Raw genomic sequence first — 25,351 nt, 5'->3', positions numbered from 1 at the left:
GTCAAAAAATGTAAAACTCTTTACAATAGCGATTATTTTTTCAATGTCCACTTAAATATCCCCCAACAAAGAATTTAGGAAAGTTATATAAAGTAAAGGCAAAACTTAAGTCCAAATTTCACTTAAAATGTTTTATGCAACTCACTATCAGCCCCAGTTTTCTAATTATTAATAAAATGCTCTCCGATGCCAATGAAAATATTACAAAATGTAAGGTTGTCAGGTGCAAAGGCGCAGCTCTGTTTCGCATTCTCATGACTTAAAATATAAAATAAGACTAAAGAGTAAAGCTCTCCTTGGATCATGACCAATTTTACCATATGCTATCACCATGGCAATGATTACACAGCTGCATACGACTGTAAGTCACTCAAAAAGGGCTAGAAAAGACCTTTTTTTGGAGCAACATGTAAACATAGCATTAGCTTTTTCCACTAAAAACCTGAGAGCTGTGGTTTATATAGGCTACTTTCCTAGTTAGTGAGTGGTAGTACTAGACCAAAGTAGTTTTGAAGTACATTACTCTGATTAGATATTCTATCTAAATCATAAAACACTGAGAAAACTGCGGTCTTTAATTAGACATTCACCTTAGACATTTCCATCTAGTGCTGTGAAAGGTAGGACTCTGGTTAATTAACCTTTAACTGCCACGGTATGCTGTCAGTTGTTATAGAAATGAGCCAACTTAAATGTGAGGTAAGCAATGGTGTGTTGTGTTTAATATTCAACAGTGGTTGGGTAGTTTAATTTACTAGTTAAACTGTCATGAAGTAGGCTAGTTGGTTGTCATCAGCTTCACTACAGCAAGGTCTTGGTCTCTTTGTGCTTGCTAGTGCCCGCCCTCCCCCCGTCCCAAACTGTAACAAACCCCCCCAACACTGCGACCACCACCACCACCAGCAATACCCCTCCACCCCAAAAAGATTTAAATCCTGGCTGCTCCAAAACTACTGTTCTACTGTATTTTTATGCATCTCTAAAGATACGTTTGTTGCGACAGGGTTCAATTAAAAGGCTAGTGGTAAGTGCGCACATCATGTTCCGCTATAGAGGAAGTGTGACTGAATCTCTCACTGCGTTTCGAAGAAACGATGATTTCCATGATTCTGACTGTTTCAGTTACAAGAGAGCACTGATGTTTAGCAATGACGTTCTGAATTGTTCAGACAGTTTAAGAACAAGCTTGGCTGCTCTATGAGACCTTAACCAAAGTACATCATCTTTAGAATGGCAACCAAGGGAACTGAGTGTATTGGCTTTCAAACCGTAAGACATAAAACATCTCCGTTACAGAGACTGCACGCGGCTTGTGTAATGGGTATTTGAGGATATGCTCGGAAATAATAGACTATGAACATGCCGAATGCTTTGTGTTTTCACAAAGGCAGACTGAAGGGGCTTTTTTCAAGCTCCAGTTTCAACGGACCTTCAGCTCCCTTAGCTGCTATCATAAATTTTGCTTTCTTGGATATTTTTCCTAAAAGGACGTATTTCAGGACAAGTTTCTTTATGTATTTATTGTATGTCAAACAGGTGAAATGACACCTCAGTAAGCTTTATTCACAATAAGCTTTTCTGAGCACATTGTGAGCAGAGATGTCACATTATCACAGTTCTGACAGTTGATACCAATACCAGTGAAATCTGAAGATACTCTGTACCAAATCAACTACACTGCAAAGGCAGAAACATCCATTATTTAAAAACTATAACCCACATCCCACAATGACCAGCCATTCAATTAATAAGCTGTTTTAATGTGGCTGTTTTTCCTAGTGCATTACACTGACAAAAAAATAAACATTGTTACACATATAAAAAAAATGTTTTTACATATTGTACTATTATAATTTTGCCCTATTATTATTGCCCATTATTGTGTGAGTGTGTAAATTACCTGCGTGTATAAAGGTTCATAGATGTCCACGCCGTTGTCTTTACTCTGTTCAATAGGTGTGTTGCCACGTTTCCAGATAAATCTAGCTGGTGGATTGGAGTTGACAGTACAGCGCAGAAACACCGTCTTCTCCTGGTAGTAGTTACCCCGCACATCACTGATGGTCTGGTGTACTGTGAGAACAGGTTTATCCAAATCTGGAACATAGACCCAAACACACACACACATGTAAGTTGTGACTTAAGAAATTCTCCTACTTCACACAGCACATGATAAAACTCTACACACCCTGTTAATGTCTTAATCCAACATTTTATATTAAGAGTTTAAGAACAATGGGCCTCATTCTCCAACCGTTCTTAGGAAGAAGTTTCTTCTTAAAACCCATTTATGCAGTTTTCACGATGATTCTGACATTCACCAGTGTTTTCATATTTGGGATATTTTCCTAAGTGAGAACAGAATCTACACACACTCAAGAGCAAAAATATTTCAACAGTTTCGCAGTGTAAGAATTTGGCATGCATCTGGCGAAGACTTTTTCTTAGGACCTTTCTCAAGAACAAATTTAAGAGAAAACTTTGGAAGATATTGAAGAATGAGGCCCATTGTTCCTCAACAAGCAATTTCAAGGATGTTAGGAATTTCATCCTCTATGAAATGCATAATACCATCACATAATTCAGGAAAATTTGGAGAAATCTCATGCATAAAGGACAAGGCTGAAAACTCAACTGAGTGCATCCCTCAGATGGCATTGCATTAAAACCCAGCACGCAATACTTTGACAATCATTTGTTGCATCTACGAAAGAAAAGGACCATCCAGACTGTTACCAGCATAAAGTTTAAAAGCCAGGGTCTGTCATGATATGGGGGTGTCATGTTTTTTTGTACTGTTTTAGGTTTAATACAAGTCAAACAGAATTTCCTAATCACTGCTTTATGTTCTCTTAGCATTTTACAAACAAATTCAGGTTTGTAGTTATGTGATTAACAACTTTCCTGCTACTTTTACTACTCACACTGCCAAAGCACACATTTACAGCTCCAGGGTTTTGGCAGACACATTTCACATTTTGTGAAGCATTAAAAAGCTTGTTTCACTGCTATAAAATGATATTTTGACAAGGGAAATCATTGCGAAAGTATTATAAGATTAGTTTACTTACTTACAGATATGTTTTACTTGTTTTAAGTAATTTTGTCAAATGAAATAGTACTTTTGTCACTATATTGACAGAAATGTTGCTTGTTTAATCTTAGAGTATTCTGCAATCTCAGAATGAGAAATATTAGATATATTGACAAGTTTTAAGATGAGTTCAGTTGCTAAGATATCACAAAGTCATGTGAAAAAGTCATGTATGAACAAAATTCAAAGCTATATGTATTGGTCATACTTTAAACCCCAACACAACAACTAACAGCACAGATCAGTCAAATAAACCAGATTACAATACAATGTGTGACTACATGTGCACGCTTGTCTCTGGATTTGTTTGTTTACGGGTGTGCATGAGAGGGCCGGGTGGCTGGACGTGTTTGTATGCTTGTACTTATGTCTGTGTTGAGGTATGTGTGTAGGTTTTGGATGAGTGTAGGTGTGTGTTTGTTATGTGGGTGTGAATTAAGTAAAATTCTGTGTAATTCTAAATCCCACAGCTCAGGGAAAATGCAGTCTGGGCAGAGACGTGCAGTTTAAGAGAAGGACAGACGAGCACAGCTAAACAACTTTCTCTCTCTTCCCTCTTTCATTCCCTCCTTTCCATCCATCCATCCATCCTCATCTTCGTCTACCCCTCTTTCTTTGGGGTGACAGTGAGTTGACATGCTAAAACCTCTCTACCAACCCCTGAGACAGTAAACATCTCTCTCCACCTAAATTCACTGGCCCTAAATATCCCCCCACCACGTAAATCTGTGTATACAAGTGTCATTCAGAATGACGGCCACGTCAGATATAGCGGACAGCCTCAATCTTGATCAAAACAAAGTGCGTGTACAGTAGAAATATTCAGCCTGACCAGGCATCCTGTTTCAACCAGGCAACCAGGCTACTGGCACCGGTATTTGAAATAACCACAGCCAAAAATGCAACCGTTCAATCATATTTATTTTTGCACATTGGAACATAATAGGCACAAAATTGCCCCCAAGATAATAGGCTATGAACACAGACACCAAATACATGGAGGTTTTGGGTCCTTGGCCCCCTCCAAAATTAAAGATGGGGGTTAATGCACTGCCAATCCTAGCGCAAAGCTTAAGAAAGGCCATAGTAATAAAGCCACACAGAACAGTTTGAAAACAGCTGCTACATTTGGAACACAGTAGGGATTTTAACCATGCAGGGGCGCTATGGCAGCCAGAAAACTGTTTTCTGCATACATATCTTACATAAAATGTACTGCAGCTTCTGAAAAAAAGGTTTGATACTTTGATTGCAGAAAGTAGATAATGAAAATAAAATGTCTTATGAATGTATTTTAATCTTAGTGCAGAGTAGCAGAAGAGTGTGGTGCATTTGGTGGTGCATCACTAATAGCCAGCTTAAGACCACAGCCTTTTTTTAAACTTGAAGGTGGGCATGTAATATCACAGAAAGAGATCAACACGGGCAACTTTTAATTAAAAGACAGCTTTAGAAAGGATAATAAGTGCATTCATGAGTAATACAAGCTGACAGAAGATTTGTTAGATGTAGAGAGATTATATAAAAAAAAGGTCTTACACCCTTTTTTAAACATTTAGGTTTGGAAACACATTTTAGCTGACTTGCTTTTTGTGTCTAAACATAAATATATTCACTCATTACGTCCCTCCCCAAAACTAAACGCCTGTCATTAGATTCAGACACAAGTTCAAAATGTTTAACCCAAGTCTGTGCCCATGGATATACATGCAATAAATCAATGTGAATGAACATAACTATCACATTAATGTGACACTTCATACATCACTTCACCCTCTAATCTTGACCAGGCAGGATGAATGTGCTTATCTGTAGATAAAACAGACAGCTACGCTACATGAGAAGCAGCTGGAGATGATGATCACAGCCTAAAACTGCTAACGTCTAACAAGTCATTCTACTGTTGATAAATGTAAGATCTATTGGCTAAAGATTAGACATGTTAGCTGAAATATTATTCATACGTGATTAGTTTTACATGGTGGAGGTGGGGTAGTGCAATTATTATCAGTGTTTCTAAGTGCTTTTAATCCCATCCAAATCTGAGATGTACTACCCTGAGCTCCAGAACGTAGTAGTAACCATAGCAGCTATATTTATTCTGCATACATATAAATATATATATATATATATATAATATATATATATATATATATATATATATATATATGATCTAGTGTGAACTGGCATGTAGGTAAATATTCCAACAACATGATTTGACACAAAATGATTTTAGGCGGTCATATTGACTGTTGGGTGTAAATCCCCATGCTAACGACAAAGCTAAAAAATATTAAAAGATAATAAATATTAAAAATAAATTACGATTAAATTAAACATTTGGGCATGTTTTCTGGTGGGAGAAGCCAAATATGTTGCATTTGGAACTTCTTTGGTATGATAGCAATGTGGAAATCAAGTTGCCATTGTCATCTATGTAATTTATACCAATATTTCTTTTAAAAGATGAAATTACATTACAGTCACCTGGGTGTAAAATTACATTACCTTGCCTGCCCATGTAAAACGAATCCAATCCAGCAAGGACTAGCTACGTAACAACGTCAGCTAGCTTGCTAGCAAGGCTGACTAGCCAACCAAAACATATTTTATCCTGCCTCTCAATTAGACCTTTACTTTTTCTCACTCTTTGCTCATACTGCATATGGGTCGCCTTTGATAACAACCAGTTCAACTTTTGCCATCCCCTGTAAACAGACAATAACTGTTTCTGCTGTATTAATTGCATGAAAAATGCAATGTTACTGTGTAAATTCCACAAAAATGCCCAATGTGTGTATAAAATGCCCTTGAATTTCTGTCAAAGAGTGGAAAAATCGCCCCTTGGATTGACATGTATATTTCAAACACCAAAACACACTCAAAAGACAAAAAATAAAAGCAAAGCATAAAGCCCTGCTTGGGGCTGAGTGTAGAACATTAGAGTATCTCTCCTGGGTAGTGATCAAACAGTGGCCTGCTTGAAACTCTGGGGCCCATGGAGTCCATGCTGGGCTTACTTCACAGGGACCCTGAATCCCAGTGTCCATGGATACAGCAGAGGACATATGACCATTGCCCCACTGCATACAATCACACAAGTAAGCATTCTCTTTCTGGTCCAAAATAGCTGTGAATTTGTTTAGCTCTGTAAGGTTCTCGCCCAGCCTCTAGAGAAGCTCTACTCCCACCACAAGCTGGCAGTTGCAAACAGGATCTGTATGTCAAAGATCTGTACTACTAGGTGTGGGTTCGTTCTCTTCTGATGCCTGCTGTGTTTCAAGTTGGCCACTGCTGGGTGTACCATATGGTCAGTAATTGAGCAGTGGCAAGCAACCTCTGTTTAAGCGATAACAAAGGTCCAAGGTAAGCTGGAAGGCATGGTATCGGGCCGTTCTCAGCAGAAAATGCTGGATCAGATATCAGAGGGGAAAGAATGTGAAAAGAATTATTTTCTCTTTAATTTTTATGGGTGTAAACACCTTGATAAACCGAAATAAACGTATTAATTACAATTACAATTATATTAGCTGTGTATGTTTTTCTGTGGGTTGCAGAGTGGTTGAGTAGTTTACATATGATACTTTTACAAACTTATCCGAAGTCCTTCAATTAACCCCTTAAAAGGCCCAAATTTTTTATTACACACTTCTATAACCTAGGAATAGGTCAACCAGTTTGCATTGAAGTCTCTGTAGTTACTGAACAATAAGTCTTAGTATGTAATAAGCCTGGGATTTAAGGGGTTGTTTGAAGGACTTAAAAACACATATCTTTAAAAATGAACTACTCTTAAATAATATCACATCTTGTCGCAGGTATGAGCTGATCTTGAGCATTCTGTTGCTTTGATAAAATTGCTCTGCAAAATAAAGAAAAAAGTAAAGCAAAGAAGACCTGAACATTGTATTTACTCCACACCTTTTATGCCAAAAAAGTACCATTTTGCTGTACATACAGCACCATAAAACTGTAGCAATATCAGGTTCAGCTCTGCTTTTTCAACACTTGACCTGAGTGTCCTAAATATTGGCCTGAATGTCTTTTTGTTCCAGCATTGTAAAGCATTGTACTCTGTCCATTTGTAGTGAAGCCCTATTTGTTTATTTGTTCCACCATCACAGCCACCAAGCAAAAAACTTGATTAGGGGCAACAACAGGTTCGGAATTTGATGTAGTCCTGTGGTCTTTCTCTTCTACAGAATAAGAAGTTATTTAATGTATACATTCTCTGTTTTTGTGTGTGCTGAAAGAAAGATTACTGTGAAGAAAAATGTGCTGATATCACAAATAATAGCATTGATAGAACATTTTTAACCAATCAGACTGTGCATCTGAATGTTGTGTGATTACGAATATCTAATTTTTAAAGCTATGTATTTTTAGGAGAAGAAATATCAGAGTTTGTGCCTCAGCCTACAAAGTGTTAGTGCTGGTACTGGCATTAGAAAAAAATGGTAATTTGGTGCTTTTTCACTGGGAGTTTCAATGGTATCAAACAAATCTGTGGAAGCTTGACACAGGCCAGTTCTGATGATGAAACAATACATGGGTTGGGTCCTAGTGACAATCCAAATAAAATTAACATCAAATAAAATGGCATTTTCTCTAAAAAGAACGCAAAAATCAGTGCTAGGTGTTACAGCCAAAAACTAGAACCAACCATCTGCAATCTAAACAACATCTAAATGAATTATGTTCAGTAATCAGTCCTGTTAATTTCATTAATCACGATCAGGCACTTGAGGTACATATATTATTTGACCTGGAAAGGCTTCAAAGCATAGATCCGCCCACATCCATCCAGACACATGCCGATATACCACACCTCGAGCAGCCAAATCAAATTCTCAGTAGATATAAACTCTGCAATAGATATGAAGCCAAAGAAAAAGAGAAAGCGAGAGTGAGAGAGAGTCAGCGATACAGAGCATGAGAGAGAGAGACGGAATGAAATGAGAGGTTGAGGTTAAATCTATCTTAAAGTGTAAAACTACCTGACCTTTGCTTTCAGAGGAGGAAGCCTGATTTCCAAATCCTCTTTGATTTCCAATATACAAGACCTGCTCAAATAGCCCTGTGCGTCTGGGGAGTAGTGTGCGCATGCATGCTTGTCCACATGAGAAACGGACAGAAAATATGCATACACGTGTGCTGCAGAGCGTATATGTTATGTGTTAAAACTGTGTAGGTGGGAAAGGACTTTCACGTGCAAAGATTTTCGCACTGGATTTAAGTACCCTCAAATAGGCAAAACAAAATTAAAAATTCACAGTTAAAAGGCCCAGTACAGTATTTTCCCTTCTTACACCATATCTTAACTACGTAGAAAGTCTGTTTTAGGTTAAAATTATTTTGACACTGAACCTCGACCACCATTTTGCAATAACACTGGCGTTATCTGAGGCATCATGCACATACAATATTGTGCAAAAGTCAGAGTCTACCCTTCATGTATTTGTCAGCCATTAAGTACATATTCTTCATTTTTCAGCATCAGGAAAAAGCATACATTAGAAAACTAAACCTCAACAACTAAATATAATTTTGACTTTTCAGTGTTTAGCGTGTCCACTCTGCATTTATTATAGTTTCCATTCTTTCCAAGAGACTTGCTTTAGGTTTTTCAAAGAAATCTGAAGGAATCTTTTTCCACATCACTAAAGTTCAGTTTCAGAAGCTTTTGCATCCAAGTAATTCCACACACATTCAGTGATGTTGTGATGTTGAGGTCTGGACTCTGAGGTGGTCAGTCCATTGTTCTGAAAACACCAGCTGCTTCTTTGTTTGATTTGCAGATTTTCTTCAGTTTTTATATATTTCTTTTTCTCAGTGAGGTCTTCTTGACAGCTACACATCCCCTCAGACTTGTAGTGTTGAGTGGGAGGATGGACAGAAACACCTGTGTTTTTTTAGATCCGAAGGAAGTACTGTTTATCTGATGGTGACAGTGTCGGTGGTCTACCATGTCCCACTTACTCTGTATCTTTTAATCACTTTTTAAACCCTAGTTTTAGAAACTTTGTCACTAACATTCCTTGTATTTTTTCTTTCCTAGTGATCATGGATTATCTACTACCTAATCTCCTCAGAAATATCCCCTCAAAAATGAATAACTGCAAATTTTAGTGCACAGTTAAAAAAATACAAATAAAATGTGCCATCGTTAATTTTTATATTTTTTTTAATCGACAAGTTACACTCAGAAAATAAACAGTAGGACTACAATAAAATGTGAGGAAATGTGTTCTCTGTAAAAGATGTGTACTTACTTTTATTTAGAAAAACAAACAAAAACAACAAAAAAAGTCATTTAACTAGGGGCATCCAAACTTTTGCATAGAATTGTATTGTTGATAAAAATATGTTCTGATGTTATATTATTATTTCAGGCAGAAATTCGGCTGAAAGTGCAGATTCTAAACTTTCATTTGGTCCCATACTTGTTTTTAAAACTCCATTTGTTGCCTACTTTTTTGTCATTGTTTGGGATTAAAACAAACAGAAAACAGTTACAGACTTAAACCTATCAACACAGAATATAGAGCAAATGTAAATGTCATTCATTACGTAATTATTATGTAATTCCTATGTAATTACTAATTTAAACGTAATTAATAATGATTAATTATTAGCAAATGTACAAAATGTAAAAAAGCTAGACTTCTAAGGGTTAATATTGAGGTTCAGAATGCATACCATTAGAGGTTACAAACCAAGTAGCCTATAAATCACATCAGATGGCCCATGGGGAGAAGTGGTCCCAAATGAGCGGCATGAGCGGCAGGCTGACCGGAACAAAAGCGGGGAACGAGGCGAGAGATTGATTTTCTGGGTCAGGTCAGAGGCAGTTTCGAGAGCATCTCAGATCCAAGGTGGAGGCAGGCTCGACTACGGCTGCGTGGTCAGAGAAACTGAGCTTGGAAACGAGTCATTGAGCATTTAATAGGCCATTGAGCCGGAGCATTTTAGTAGATTGTGTATTTGGTTGCTTGTGTCTGACTGCGAATGCAATTACGCGGTGTTTGTGCATGCAGGCCTCTCTGAAAACCAATATGATTAAAGTAAAGAGAAATTGTGATGGTATGAGATCACATACACACATGCGTACACACGCGGGCGCACACACTTCTGTACACAGAGAAGCACAAATAGAGGCGGGCCATGCTTTTGATCCCGCCAGCAGCTCGTCAATTATTTACGACTCCACACAGCGTCTTAAACTGAGTATAGGCCTACATTTGGAAATAATGAGAGGGTTGGCAGGCCTTAGAATGCAAAGCAGAGAAATGAAGATTTTTCTTCTTCTCTTCTACTTATTTACAATCACTGAAGCTCCTCCATTCTCTTCTGTTTCAACAGTTGCCTTTTGGGTTCGGTCCTCAAATATACACTGTCCAAATCCCAGCACACATTTGGATGAAGCATGAATGGAGCCTCGGTAAGCTCAACTACTGGCCGTTGCCTCACTGGCGTCCACACTGAGCCACAGTCCTGCGAGTACCTGATAGAGGCATTTCCACTGTGATCATGCTGTCCAGCAGGAGCTCAAATTGTACTGTGTTTATTTGTTTCTATGTGTGGTTAAACTCCACATGTCCATAAGTATCCAGACACTTGTTTAATTAGTGAATTCAGCTTCTTTGAGAGTCAAACCGTTGCTGATACATACATCTTGCATAATCTCCATAAAAGGTATTGACCCATGCCAAATGGCAAGGGGTATAAAGCCCTCCAGCACTGGGCTGTGCAGCGGTTCTCTGTAGTGATGTAGCTCCATCCTATTTCTTTGGAAGAAGTTAGATTGATCCAGAACTAACCAAAATCAACCAAAATTAGTGCCTGACCTCACTAATGCTCTTGTGGCTGACTTCAATGAAATCCTTATAGCAATGTCCCAACATCTAGTATAAAGCTGTCCCAGAAGAGTAGAAGCTGTTACTGCAGCAAAGAAGGACAAACTCGCCATTAATACCTTTGATTTTAGAAGAAGTACTAGATGAGCAGGTGTCCACAAACTTTTGGACATCTCGTGTATTTCCCTATTTTCCCTAGAAACTATTTTATTTTGTTGAGTCATGGTCACATGGTCACATCGAAAAGCTTGAATGGGAAAAGCCAACAGAAAACAAGAAGGCACGCTGCGGTTTATTCTTTCTGGAAAAAAATAAATAAATAAATAAATAAACGGAGGAACTGCTGCTCAGTTAACATTCAGTCACATACTATGAGTTTTCTTCACCTCAGCAAAAAATTGTGACCGTCCAGTGCGACTGCGGCTTTATAAATACAAAATGAAAATACGGAAGGTTTAGGAGGTGATTTGTATCTGATCCTGCATGCAGATTTACTGATTTCTCTTTCTGATTTAACATACAAACAGCTGACTTACGGAATGACAACTTGCATGAAAATGTCAAACTTACATATTTGTCTTCGTCTTTTTGTTCTAAACATCCATATGCACTGCTCTGCCAGAGACCATCCTTCATTTATTTAATTACTAGCCAAAACTGCCATTAAACTGAAGTTACTCAGTTTCCAGGAGATATTTCTGAGGAGATTAGATATAAGATAATTTATCTGCACAAACAAGAAGGAAAATTAAAGGAAAAAAAAAAGATTAAATAGAAGTTAAAAAAAATGATAAAAATATAGAAAAAAAAAAACTGGACTCCTAACACCCATGCAAGACATGGTAGACCACCAAAACTGTCCCCATCAAAGGATGTAGCTGTCAAGAAGTTCTTACAGAGAAAAAAAAATAGACAAAAAAGAGGAAAACTTGTAAACTAAACAAAGAAGCTGCTGGTGTTCTCAGAACAATACACTGACCACCCCAGAGTCCAGACCTTAACATTATTAAATGTGGCATGACTTGGATCATGAGTAGCAGAAAATGCAACCAACTTCTAAGACTGAACTTTGGAGGTGTGGAGAAGCAAGTCTCCTGAAAGGAATGGATGGTGTAATAAATGTAAACAGTGAATTAAATCCTGAAAGATTTGATACTGTATTTAGTTGTTGAAGATTCTGTGTAATTTTCTGTTAAATATATGTTTTTGTTTGTTTGTTTGTTTGTTTGTTTATTTTTTTTAATAAATGACCATTTTGAATGGAAATTAAATAAATGAAGGGCAGTCTCTGACTTTTGCCCGATACTGCATGTTGCAGTCGAAACCTATTTTAGTGTTACAAGATTACAAGTTATTTTATTTTCATTCCAAACTACACGTCTTATTTAACCCTCTAGACCCCACAGCAGCCTCTGCTGGCCCCTCTGCGTTTCATTGTAATGGCTGCTGACGGCCGTGATTAAATAATCCGTATTTTGATATGAAACATGATAATGACAGCAATCATTGAACTGATCTATAAATTTTATATTGTTTATATTTTTAGATTGTTAGATAGTTCATTCTTTAATGTTCCAGTTTTTAATGTGTAACATAAAGTTTTACATGTGCATACATTCCTATTTACAACGAATCCCCCAACATGGAAGAGACAGTGTTTAATTGTGTTTTGTTTCTCAGATATGGAGCTAGACAGCATTGATTATATGTAAGTTGAAGATGAGAATATTCTCATATCTTTGTTAGTGATGTGTTTTGTGTTTTATTTTGTGCTGCTTTATTGCACACGTAGCCAAGTTTATGCTTCAGCGAGAGTCAGCAAACCTGGCAAACATAAATCTCATTCATTACCAGTGATCTGGAAAACATTATTTTTGTGTTTGATACCAATTTGATTTAGAGGGGCAATTCACAGCCTTTACAAATCAGCTGAACTGGTTAGCTACTCTGTGTTTCAGTCTGTCAGCTACACTGACCAAATGATTGGTGTCATCAGTAAAAATTAGAGCCAAACAAATAACCCATATTTGGAAATTTCTGTTTGTGTAAATGCTGGTTACCTCTTACTCACTACTTAATACCTCTTACTTCAGTCTTTAGTTTTGCTGGAGAGAGTTCTTAGACTACTTACGCAGCCTTTAGCTACATAGGTAGGAAATGGTGAGTTTTATTATGTTCTTCACAAAGAAATAATATAAAGAACTTAATTTGTTGTTGTAGTCAGTTTGTTTCATATTCCTGTTCCTTATTCTAAAGGATTCTCATATTTCTTATGTATATTCAATATTACATGTACAACGTCTATTACAGTTTCAGTGCTTATTTCCGATTCAGTCTATTCCTTGCTTTTGTTTTCATATTAAAGAGGTGAGACACACTTTTAACATGAACTAATCTTGTAATTGCATTTTTATGTGCTTTTACGATTATTATTATTATTTTTTTATCTAAGTATTTTCACAAACTGTCAGAAATACACAAGAATGTCATAGAACTCTTTGGGGGTCTAAAAGGTTAAACACCCGCACACTTAAAAAAGATGGTTCTTCAATGAATCTTTAGTAAAGGCAATTGTTTCATTTACAACTATGTGTTCAATATAGAACCATTTCCTGCTTAAACGTTTCTTAGCATGGTGAAATGGTTCTTCAGACTGATGGACAATGTGTTGTATATGGTTCTATATATAGACCCTTTTGGATGGCTATAAATGGCTCCATATAGCACCAAAATGGGTTCTTCTATTTTTACAAGCTTGGCATCATGACAATAGCACTTTTCAAAGAGGTTCCATATAGAACCATATACAACACATTCTCTATTAATCTATATAGAAACAGAACTATTGCCTCTAAAGAACCATCTTTTGTGCAGTTAAGCAAACTAAAATACTAAGAAGAGTTCATATCTTTGAACTGCTGCATACATGCCTAGTTTGTATGTGTCAATTTGATATTACTTGCGTTTACCATGGCATCTCCTCTTTATGTATTAACTAGACTACAAACTGCCCCTCACTATCACAATTCCAGGAATAATTAATTAGTATAATTATATATATATATATATATATATATATATATATATATATATATATAAAATAATTATTACTTAGTGCTAGCCATAACACCCAGGCATATGATTAAGTAAGAAAAAGAAATAAACAGTCATAAATACACATAGATGAACATATATTATTGACTTTAGCTGTATCAACATCCTATGCAAGGAGTACTTTTAGAGTTCCACTGCCCACCTTGTAATGTGGTTACTATGGGCGTTGCCTGGGTAACACAGAGGCAACTCGCTATTATCAATTAGTTAGCTTGCCCCTCAGCAGCTCTTTCTAATACGTTCCCGATCCATAATGTATTTAAATGATGCCTCCAGGTCTTGCGAGGGGGACTCTGGCATAATTGCAATATTCAGCCCCCCTAGGCAGACCTTTGATCAGATTAATCATCCGGCTGAGGACATTATAGATCTAGGCAGAGGTAAAAGATAACTGATCCCGGATCAATGCATGAGGAGCAGCACGTTCTAAAATGGCCCCAAAGCCTAGGCTCATCCGGTGCCTAAGGTCACTGTGGATGAGGGTTAAAGGTTAACACAAATGGCTGCATTGCCATTTAGAGGCAGTTTATATTACCTTATGTTCTCGGGTTTTAAACAGTGCTCAGCTGTGGGGCCTGAGGGGGTAAGGTTTAAGGGATTATTTACAGGTTATGGCCCTTTAAACAAAAGGTTCATATTGAACAGATCAATAGTTAACCTTCAAACTAACATGGGGACTTCTACTCTATGTCTCCTCATTAAGAGGTCTGGCCACCCATCCATACATCCAATTATTCACTGTCCACTTATTGTCATACTCACTGCATGCGTTTTGAACAAGAAAAATTGAGTTTCTTCAAGTTATAGTGCTACATGAAACATGGATGCTAATTAAACAAAAGAGAATGTAGTACAGCTCAGAGAACGGTCACACCTGCCTTAGCTTCTTCAGAAGTCCTTGACTGGCTGGACAGGTTGGAATGAAACCTGCATGAAAGTAGATCTCCAGTAGGAACGTTGGTGACCACTGCCTTAAAGGGACACTCAAAATGAAATATTTCAGCATTGCTACATCTGTAGAGCCACCGTTATCTGTAGAGTAAGATTTTCGACCTTCAACTTAAAGCTTGACGTGGAGGGAACTTTTGAAAATCTACATGGAATTTAAGGGCAGGTGGTTTTGAGTAGCTGCTAATTGCAGACGGAAGCCTGATTGCTGAGGTTACTGCTAGGAAGCCGATTGAGATTATTGCAACTGTACATCTGAGGTGCCTTCAAATCATTTTTATAATGGAAAGAATGAATTGCTCAAATGACAGAAATCAACTGTCAGACGAGGAGGATCACAAGCTTAAGTTAGCAAGGTAGTTAGCTGGCTATATAGAAGCATTACCTCAGTTTGGCTTCTTCTCTTTGACATTCTTCAACTGAATTGTGTCTTTGAGGAAAAAAAGATAGCTTGTTCCGACAACCAGGTAAGAGTTACTCCGATGCTAGCTTGGTTGTATTTTTACTCTATTGCTCAGTGGCTAGGCTAACAGTCAGGATTGGTTGGTACCACAAGGATTCCCAATTGTTGTCTGATGAATTTGCTAAGGCATGCTGGGTATTGTGCCAGAACACTGATGAAGGAAAACATGACAATGACATAAAATTGTGAATTCTGTCAAGAGATGTTGTGCAATAGAATACTGCATTACAGGACAAATCACTTATAGACTATTAGTTTTAGGATGGAATTCCTGTTTTATAACCTGAGCTGACCTGTACATGCTTTGTCCACACATTTGTTCTTTCATAGCTACTATTAGACTAGTTTCATAGAACACTGACAAATTACATTCAACCTAACGTGAAAGTGCAGCACACAACTCAGTTTCTGTCAAAATACCTACATTTAGAGTGAGATACACATTTCAAATGATATTTATTTTGTATGCGTGTGAAAGGTCACACTGTTTGGTTGGGTTTGGGTTTCCTTTTATTCTGCTACCATTTTTGCTCAAATACACAACTGTCACTGTTTTAATCTGTCTAGTTTCAATTAGCTTCAACTTGATGACAGCATTTCAACCTACTGTTATAAAGTTATGCACTGAATGCACTTCATTCAGTTCGTACTCAGATTGTGTTTCAATTTAAATAATTTCAATAATCTGTCAAAAACACAGTCTTATGTGTGCTATAATTTCTCATTAGGTTGATTCAAATTTCCTCTAAAACCTTGCCACATTTGCTTTGAAAAATAAATATATAGGTCGATTAGGGAGCAAAGTGGACTTCATTCCTTTCAGTAACAATAAAGCAATAAAAGAAATACAGCTAAAATTATGCCTGCAGTTGTGCCACTCCATATGGGCCTCAAGATAGGTTATCATTACTGATCCCATTCTCAATGACTCACTACCTGTCATCTATCCTGATAGCCAAGTTTTTTTTATTACTTTTACTGCCAGGGTGAAATGGGAAGAGAATGGAAGGCTGAGGTAGAGAGCCTAGTGGCCCAGATTACCGCAGAGACACACCAACATACTGCCACTTCAAAAGGACTGGATGCCCCTGCTGCTGCACACCCCTCAGAGCAACACCTAAAGACACAGTGCCAGATGGCCTCCGCATGGCCACTATTCACTTTACTTTGAAGTTTCTTATTCTTATTTTTGGTTTCATGCATGGTCTGTCCTCTTGATGTCTTGGGGCACGCTCTATCCCTTCACCTTTTCACTGGAAGTTAGTACTGAGGTACAGTAATAATGTCCTACTTAGGTTTAGTTGTGCAGTTCAGCCACTTGGCAGCACACAAGGGACCAACGTATAAAGTCTTTTGTGCCAGTTTCAGGGTGTTATGTATGAAATTGGCAAATAGGTCTAACCGGGCAGTTTATAGGCTGTGTGCATGGTAAAACACAAAATGCTCTTCTCTTGCTCAAGCATAAGAATTTGAGGGAGGGTTGCACAAAACGTGAGAGGATCACACAAATAGTGGGTGGAGATATTACACATGCTGTTGATTAAATATTCTATTTGAATTCTTAAGGTCTGAGCAACTCGTGGTGGCCGGTTTTGCATGGATTTTCCTCCGCTTTTTCATAGCAGATGCAAATTTGCATTAGGATCTCAAAAGACGTGTTCTTGAGAAACTCCCTTTGACAATGGCAGCAGATACAGTGGTTAGATGGAGGCACAAATTTCAAACACATGCTCAATGAATGTGCCATGTTTATTCTTCTTTAGCCCATTGTTATAATCGACATACCTAGATTTATTTTCTCCTCTGTCGATGTCTCCTAATTTTACACAGGTTCATTTGTGTTTCAAATAGTGAAAATTATTACAGAAGAGGTGGCCGAGGGGCACTCAGCAATAAACTTGTTGAGCTTCTATGACAGGACGAGTGAGAAATGAAGTAGGCTCTAAATGTAACATCTACTTAAACATTCATTTTCCAAGGTTTAACATACAAACAACAGATAAAAACTCAATTACACAGAAAAGAACCCTACACAGACATGTAAGAAAAATATATATAGACGGCAATGACAGCTGGAAAACATATAAAGGTGATAAAACTGGTGCAAATATGTAAATTACACCTTGCAGATGGCTTTATGGCGAAAACAATATGGTGTATCAAAAATACAACCTGCTAATTTGCAGATCTAGTGAAGTTATCGAATGTGTTGCATGCAACTTTGATTGATTTTGAATTGTTTTGTGTAGCTGTCAAGCTGCAAGAAAATTATGATGCAGGTAACTCACAACATGCAACTAGTTTCATGAAAATTTCACCATGCAAAGCCAGCCTTAAGGGTTACGCTCATTTTTAACTCTGCTGTCTTGCAAATAAACAGTTATTTAGGCACTTTCTCAGTACCATGCAGTTTCACAGTGGTCTAGACCTGAGAGTCTTTTTAATTAAAGCTCTCAGTCAGGGCCCTGGGATCAGACTGCTTTAGGGCAGGGGAAGGGGGGGGGGTCAGAGGCCACTCCAGCACTTCCTGGGTCACCGCTTGCTGAAAAGATAAGCTCTCAGGCAAGAGCCAAGCAGGGGACATTGGCTCCCAGTGGAGCAGCAGCAGAAAGGTTCTATAATTGCTTGTACTTCCACTTGGTTCTGTTAATTGCCCTAGATTTTTGGGGATTTTGTCACACAAGCATGCAAACATGCACACACACACACACACACGCACAGAGTAGGGCTCTAGCTGTTAGCTACAGATGGTGGTGGATGGTAATGCTGTTTTTTAATTGGCCTCCCAGAGTAATGGTTTATGTTAGATGTTTCTTTTTTTTTTTCTAATTTCGCTGCAGTGCGCTTTTGGTTGCTATGCCATCAGTCTTACTGGTCGAGCTATCGACCCGTCTGGGAATACTTAGACGCTCAATAACGAAGTGCACACCAAAGCTCATTGGTAGAGTTCATACTCATTACCATCGGGTCCACATGGCAGGAGTCAACTCTAATCACCTGGCTTGTGATGTGTAGCTTGCTGATGTCAAACTGTATGTATGATAACTCAGGTATTTATTCAGATATGCACTACATGGACAAAAGTATGGGGACACATACACATTACATCTATAGGAGCTTTTATGACTCCCATTCTAAATCCATAGGCATTAATATGGAGTTGGTCCCCGCTTTTCAGCTATAACAGCTTCTACTCTTCTCGGAAGCTTTCTACAAGATTTTAGAGTGTGTCTGTGGGAACTTTTGCCCATTTCATCTCATTTCAGACGGATGGATGAGAGGGCCTGGCTTGCAATCTCGATTCTAGTTCATCCCAAAGAAGCTCAAGTTTGATGTCAGGGCTCTGTGCTGAAGCATTAAGATTTCCCCTCACTGCAACTAAGAGGCCAAGGCCAACCCATGAAAAACAACCCCATAGCATTATCCCTCCTCCACCAAACTTTACAGTTGGCAAAATGCAGTCAGGCAGGAAAGATTCTCCTGGCATTCACCAAACCCAGACTCGTCCTTCAGACTGCCAGATAAAGAAGTGTGATTCATCACTCCACACAATATGTTTCCACTTCTCCAGAGTCCAGTGGTGGCGTGCTTTACACCACTCCATCCAACACTTGGCATTGTGCTTGGTGATGTACGGCTTGCATGCAGCTGCTCGGCCATGGAAACCCATGTCATGAAGCTCCTGGTGCAGTTTTTGTGCTGATGTTTTTGCCAGAGGAGGTTTGGAACTCTGCAGTTATTGAGTCAGTGAGAGTCTTGGCGACTTTTATGCAATCTGTGCCTCAGCACTTGGCAACCCTGCTCTGTAACTTTACGTGGTCTAACACTTCATGGCTGAGTTGCTGTGATTCCTAAATGCTTCCACACACAGTTGATCATGGAATATCTAGGAGAGAAGAAATTTCGCGAACTGACTTGTTGCAGTGAGCTCTTTAGAACGACCCATTCTTTCACAAACGTTTGTCGGCAGACTGCTCATCCTTCAAATCGACCAAACAATTAAGCAGCTTTCATGAAATCACTTATACATACATATATGTGGCTTATTGAAAGTTATAATATTCAAGAGAATATTTGATAGACTATAAATTAAAAATGAAAATATTTGACTGTTGCAGCCCTTTTTGTTAACTAGTCTGTTTGCATGATGTGTTGGCAAAGTTCCTACTTGCATTGCCATGGTCACGTCCAGTTAAACAGCACTCTGATGTCTCACCCAGAGATATCACACACAGATTCAAAGGCAGAAAAAGTTGCTGCTAAGGGGCTGTTTGTGTTGCTGTGGTTATGGCGTTGTCAATCACCACGTAGTCTGAAGTGCCCACACAGTCCTGATCAGACAGAGTAGAGCTTTTTACTCTATATTACCTCTATTTTAAGCATGGCTCTTTTTTGAAAATCTAACCTTGCTTAATGATCGTCAAGTCTTCTTTAGTATCACTGAAATTAAACTGCCAGCCCCTTTAACAGACAGCCACTTTAACTTGGAAAATTTTCTGGTAATTATCCACTGCTTTGCTCTCCATAAGATCAACAAGTGTAACAGGCACATTTGTGCTGTTAACTGGCCAAGATAAGTGACACTTTGCAATTCTCCTGTAAAAGCACCAAACTCTGCAGTGGTTAGAGAGAGATGCCAGGCTGGTAGTGGTGGCCAAAACAGACTGTGTTTGGAGGAAAAAAACAAACTCTGTGTCCTTCTTTACCAGCCTTTACTCCAGTAGCTGAGCAGAAATTTTTACTAGCTGTCCAGGCTCTATTAAACAAATGTATGAATGCCTGTTTATGCAGTTGCCTTGAAGAGGGCCTACTTTAAACTCTTCTCATTTGCTGAACCAGAGGGAACTCCAGGTTCAAACAGGCACCCGTTAAAAAAGCAAGCATTCCAACGATGTGCGTATCTATATCTTTCCACTTCAGTACAGGCACCCGATCCAACCTGACCAATCTCCAGTGATGCAATAAAACAGAAATATTCAGGAATATAATGACAAGAATAACGATTCAATGGCACGATAACCACAAAACAACAAATTAATGAGCATTATCATAATGGTAAATTGTTACTCATTTATATAAGATTAAATTCCTCTAGGACCTGTATATTGATTGATTATCTGCATACTAAACAGAGGCCTGGCTGAGTGTGGTTCCACCCATACATATTTCAGCACCTCAATCAATGAAAAGCTATCATTTGGAATGCATACTGGGGAACTGACTAAAGCCTAATTTCAGATTTCTCAACAGAAATACAGCTTTCTTTTTATTTGACTGGGTAAAGAAAACTGCCTGGGCAATCTTCTGGCTGCCAATAAAAATAGGGCACTTATTTCAATGAGTGCTGCCGCCATGACATTGAAGCTGACTCTTCACACATGATCAGAGTGCCGGATTACACTTAAAAATCTTTGTCTGCTCCAATTTTAGTATGTTCGCTTTTTTATGTGCCTCAAAATTATAGCGACTTTCAAGAAAATACAATGATTCACTACTTTCAATAGCAGTGATAGCAGATCACAGCAGAAAGGCTGCAAATTCACTGTATGAATTTATCTTTATAGGTAGTGTATCTTAGCGTCCTTAACATTTTGATTAATGGTCAAGGGCCACATGACCTTGAGCGTTGGGTTTTATTTAGTGTGCGATGTGCTGGTACAAGTAGATCAGAAACAGCAGTGTTGCCGGAGTTTTTAAACACATCAGTGACTGAGAATAGTCCACCAACCAAAAATATCGTCCTGTGTGCCTGGTGACCATTACACTACAGAGTGGTGATGGACTAGAAGATGACCAACACAAAACGTGCAGCAACAGATGAGCTACTGTCTCTGACTTCACATCTACAAGGTGAACTGACAAGGTAGAAGCATCTACTAGAGTGGACAGTGAGTGGACACAGTGTTTAAAAACTCCAGCAGCACTGCTGTGTCTGATCCACTCGTACCAGCACAACACACACTAACACACCACAACATCAGTGTCACTGCAGTGCTGAGAATGATCCACCACCCAAATAATACCTGCTCTGTGTCCTGTGGGGGTCTTGACCACTGAAGAACAGGGTAAAAGGGGGCTAACAAAGTATGCAGAGATACAGATGGACCACAGTCTGTAATTGTACAACTACAAAGTGCTCCTATTTGGTGAGTGGAGTTGATAAAATGGACAATGAGTGCAGAAACAAGGAGGAGGTTTGAATGTTATGGCTGATGAATGTGTACTTGCAGTGCACTTTGCAATATAAGCATAATAACAGTATTCTGTGCATATCTCACAGCCCTTGATTGTGCACATGTATTTGTAAGCATGCTTGCAGCTTGTGAATCAGTTCAAAAATTCAGACGAGCTCTTTGGAAATATCATGGCTAGCGTCATTTTTCCCAGACAGACTGGAAGCAAACACCCATGTGTGGGAGGTGGCAGCTTTTCATCTTTAGATCAATGGAGCTGGGGGGTTCGGGGTGCAGCGCGTGCCCAGCGGCAGGACGTTTTGTGTGGGAACAAACAGACGGGGTGCTCCCTGCCCTCCTGGAGCGTGCGCTAAGTCTGGGCCAGTTACAGGGGAAACTGTTCTACAGAGCAGGAAATATCATGCAGCTCCATTTATTCATTTGCCTTTAAAATGAAGACATCACAGGGATAAAGCAGCCAAGCTCTGAAGATGGTAAATCTCACTTAAAAGAAAGTTACTGTATTAACACTCCGAAGTTTACAAGCGATAATAAAAGCATGGTTTCACTTTATAGTAATTATTTCTCACTCTTAGCTCACTGAAATCAGAGAAATATTGTTGAAAGTGCAGATTGCAAACTCTCAATCGATATCACATTTGTGTTTATAAGTAGAAGAGCAGATCTTTTATAATGATTTGTATTTGGTGAACAGTTATCATTGTGCTAACTCATTCTGCAGGAGGAAAAGCCATGCTTCATAATTTCCCCATGTTTTGTTGTTTCTTGAAATTGAAACTTTCAGAAAAAAAAGCTGGAGCAGTAAAAACTCAGAAAAGTGGTTGAAGTTCACAGTTCTGTGATAGAGAAAGGTGGACAGTTCAAGAAGTTTAGTGCCCCCCCCAAAAAGCCAACCATTTAAAAACCATTTTAGGCCAATAAGCACTGTTATTAGCAAACAAATATTAGCCAATGGAATGAGAACTTCAGTAATAAAGTGCAATGAAGAAAATACACTTTTCTTACTGCACTTCATTGTCAAGAACCTTTACACACCAAATGCTGCCAGTCATACACTAATAAAATGTATATTTTGATCATAGCATATGCTCAATAATTTGCACAAGTTTATTGTACATTATTGCATTTAATAACACCGTTCATAGTGATATTTATATAACAGACCTCCAAATATGCAGTAATGCAGGTTCATAATGAATCAAGCTTATTGGAGAGTGAAGAAACCATTTAGAAGTGTCTAATTTGGGTTAAACTGAACAAAGAACAAGACCTTAATAAACTCCCAAAATGTGTCCCTTAACATACAGTGTTACTGAAATGAGTTTTTTTGTAATATGTAAACTGTTAAAGTTTCAAGACATACTATTGAGTCCCCAGTCCCTACAATCCACTGAAGAAATTGCCTGTTCTGAATTCATCAACAATCATTAACACCTTTATATTGAACCACTCATTTAGTCTACAGCAGTGTAGCCCTGCCCACTTACTTTAAAAAGACAATGAATTTGACTAATTTCTGAATGAGGCATAACACCAGATGGTCATAAGAAGAATCCATTTACATATCAGTCTTAAAGGCACAGTAAGAAAAATCCTAAAGAGACATCACAATTTATTTATTTATTTATTTTTTAAACATGTAAACACTAAGTGAACTTTAGGAGCACAAAAGCAATACTAGGAAAGTACAGAATATGGGTCCTTTAAACTTTTTACTACCTTTTAAAAAAATCACCAGCAGCACTGAAGTAAACGTGCGGCATTTCATCAGCATCCATTTCTATTTCAGGCCCTACTTCCATTTTTCAGTGATCCATTAAACAGTCCTCTTGAACTGCGTCTTTCATGTTTGCAGCAGGTTTCACATTAACGTCAGCCGGTCTTACAGCAAAGAGGTCCATTTTACGAATGAGTGTGATCACACAGTCAGTCAGAGTAAGGCGCGAGAGGGATAAAAGCACAACGTTAGAAGTGAAGTGTCAAGGCTTTGTTTTATTGGCACAATACTGACATTTGTTCGTATTATTAAATCACACATAATTTTGAGGGCATTTTTGCCCCGTCCTTCTGTTTTAAGGAGTAAAACTGTTTTGTCATTTTTACTATGACTATATCTGACACTGGTGGTCTGCTGGCTCCATTCTATTCTCTACTGTAGGGTTTTCAAACTCCTCATCTCAAGAGCCAAAGCCCAGTACAGTTCAGTGCTTTACTCTACAACACACCTGATTCAACTCATCAGCTATTCTCACTCAATGAGTTGAATCAGATCTGTTAGAGTGGGGGGCACATCAGCATCTGAGGAATTCTGATCTAAATGTTTAAAAGCATCCTTTGTCACCTCAAAGCCTTGCAAATCTATCGGACAGGGGTGGCACGATACCACTTTTAATACTGAAACCTTGGATGTTGTCTGATACTGATTCCAATCTGATATACACCAATCAGGCATAACATTATGACCACCTTCGTGTTTCTATGCTCATTGTCCATTTTATCTGCTCCACTTACTATATAGGTGCACTTTGTAGTTCTACAGTTACAGACTGTAGTCCATCTGTTTCTCTGCATACTTTGTTAGCCCCCTTTTACCCTGTTCTTCAGTGGTCAGGACCCCCATGGACCCTCACAGAGCAGGTACTGTTTGGGTGGTGAATCATTCTCAGCACTGTAGTAACACTGACGTGGTGGTGGTGTGTTAGTGTGTGTTGCGCTGGTCTGAGTGGATCAGACACAGCAGTGCTGCTTACAATTGGTGGGACTCCACCAAAATTGCTTGGAATAAAATATCTTTGCATAATCTGACAATAAGAGTAGGAATGTTTTTGCGTACTTTTTTCCTGTAAAGTTACCATTTTGGAGATGCATGTTTTTCTTTGGACAATGGGTCTCATTCGTCAAGCGTTCTTAAGATGAAATTTCTTCCCACTTATGCATTTTTCACGAAGATTCTGAGAATCACCAATATTTTCTTATTTGGGATTTATCCTCAGGTAAGAATAGAATCTGCACACACTCAAGAGCACAAAGGTGCAAAAAATTCTGCAGTTTAAGAAAACGTCATGAATCTGCCGCAGGCTTTTTCTTAGGACCTTTCTAAAGAAGAAATTTAAGAAAAACTAAATATTGTTGAATGAGACGTTATGACGTCTGTAAAAAGGTAACATATCCCAAGCATTCCTGTGCACCAACATTAGCTTAGTGTTATCATATAACTAGAAATCCTATAGGGACACTAGCAGAAATCAGCATTATTGGAGATTTTTTTTTATGTATAACCTAAACTGAAGGCCTAGCGGTTCACCATTTGTCATGTTTCATGTCAGATTTGTTACAGATGTGTAATGTTTTTGTTTTTCCCTCTGATATCCAGCAATCTCATCCCAATCCTAAAAAAAATCATACTATGATAGGCTATCTGATCTACTACAAAAAACAATGTTGACAACACACAGACATTCAGTATGTATAGTCAAAATTCCCTAAATTGCTAGACAAAGAAATTTTACTACTAATAAACAAGCTACTAATAAACATAATCGTGGAATGGTTAAGTGTTTAAAAATGAATTTCTTCCACATGGCAGTGGTGTATTTGAAAGAGTCCTGGTCCAGACTATTAATGTTCAAGTCATATATTTCATGTAGACACACACACACACACATTTGCGGACACAGAAACG

At 38.3% G+C, this 25,351-nt stretch overlaps 1 protein-coding gene across 1 annotated transcript in view; it reads right to left on the bottom strand.

Annotated features, from left to right (window-relative positions):
* The window catches only part of LOC118811099 (MAM domain-containing glycosylphosphatidylinositol anchor protein 1), a 323,781-nt gene that overhangs the window by 144,906 nt on the left and 153,524 nt on the right, over positions 1 to 25,351 (bottom strand). The window contains exon 5 of the mRNA XM_036575308.1: positions 1,901 to 2,097. Within this exon, the coding sequence (XP_036431201.1) occupies positions 1,901 to 2,097 (197 nt within the window). The remainder of the gene's footprint in view (positions 1 to 1,900; positions 2,098 to 25,351) is intronic.

This window comes from Colossoma macropomum, unplaced genomic scaffold (assembly GCF_904425465.1).
Source record: "Colossoma macropomum unplaced genomic scaffold, Colossoma_macropomum, whole genome shotgun sequence".
Classification (NCBI taxonomy): Eukaryota; Metazoa; Chordata; class Actinopteri; order Characiformes; family Serrasalmidae; genus Colossoma; species Colossoma macropomum.
This window is presented reverse-complemented; position numbering and strand designations above follow the sequence as displayed.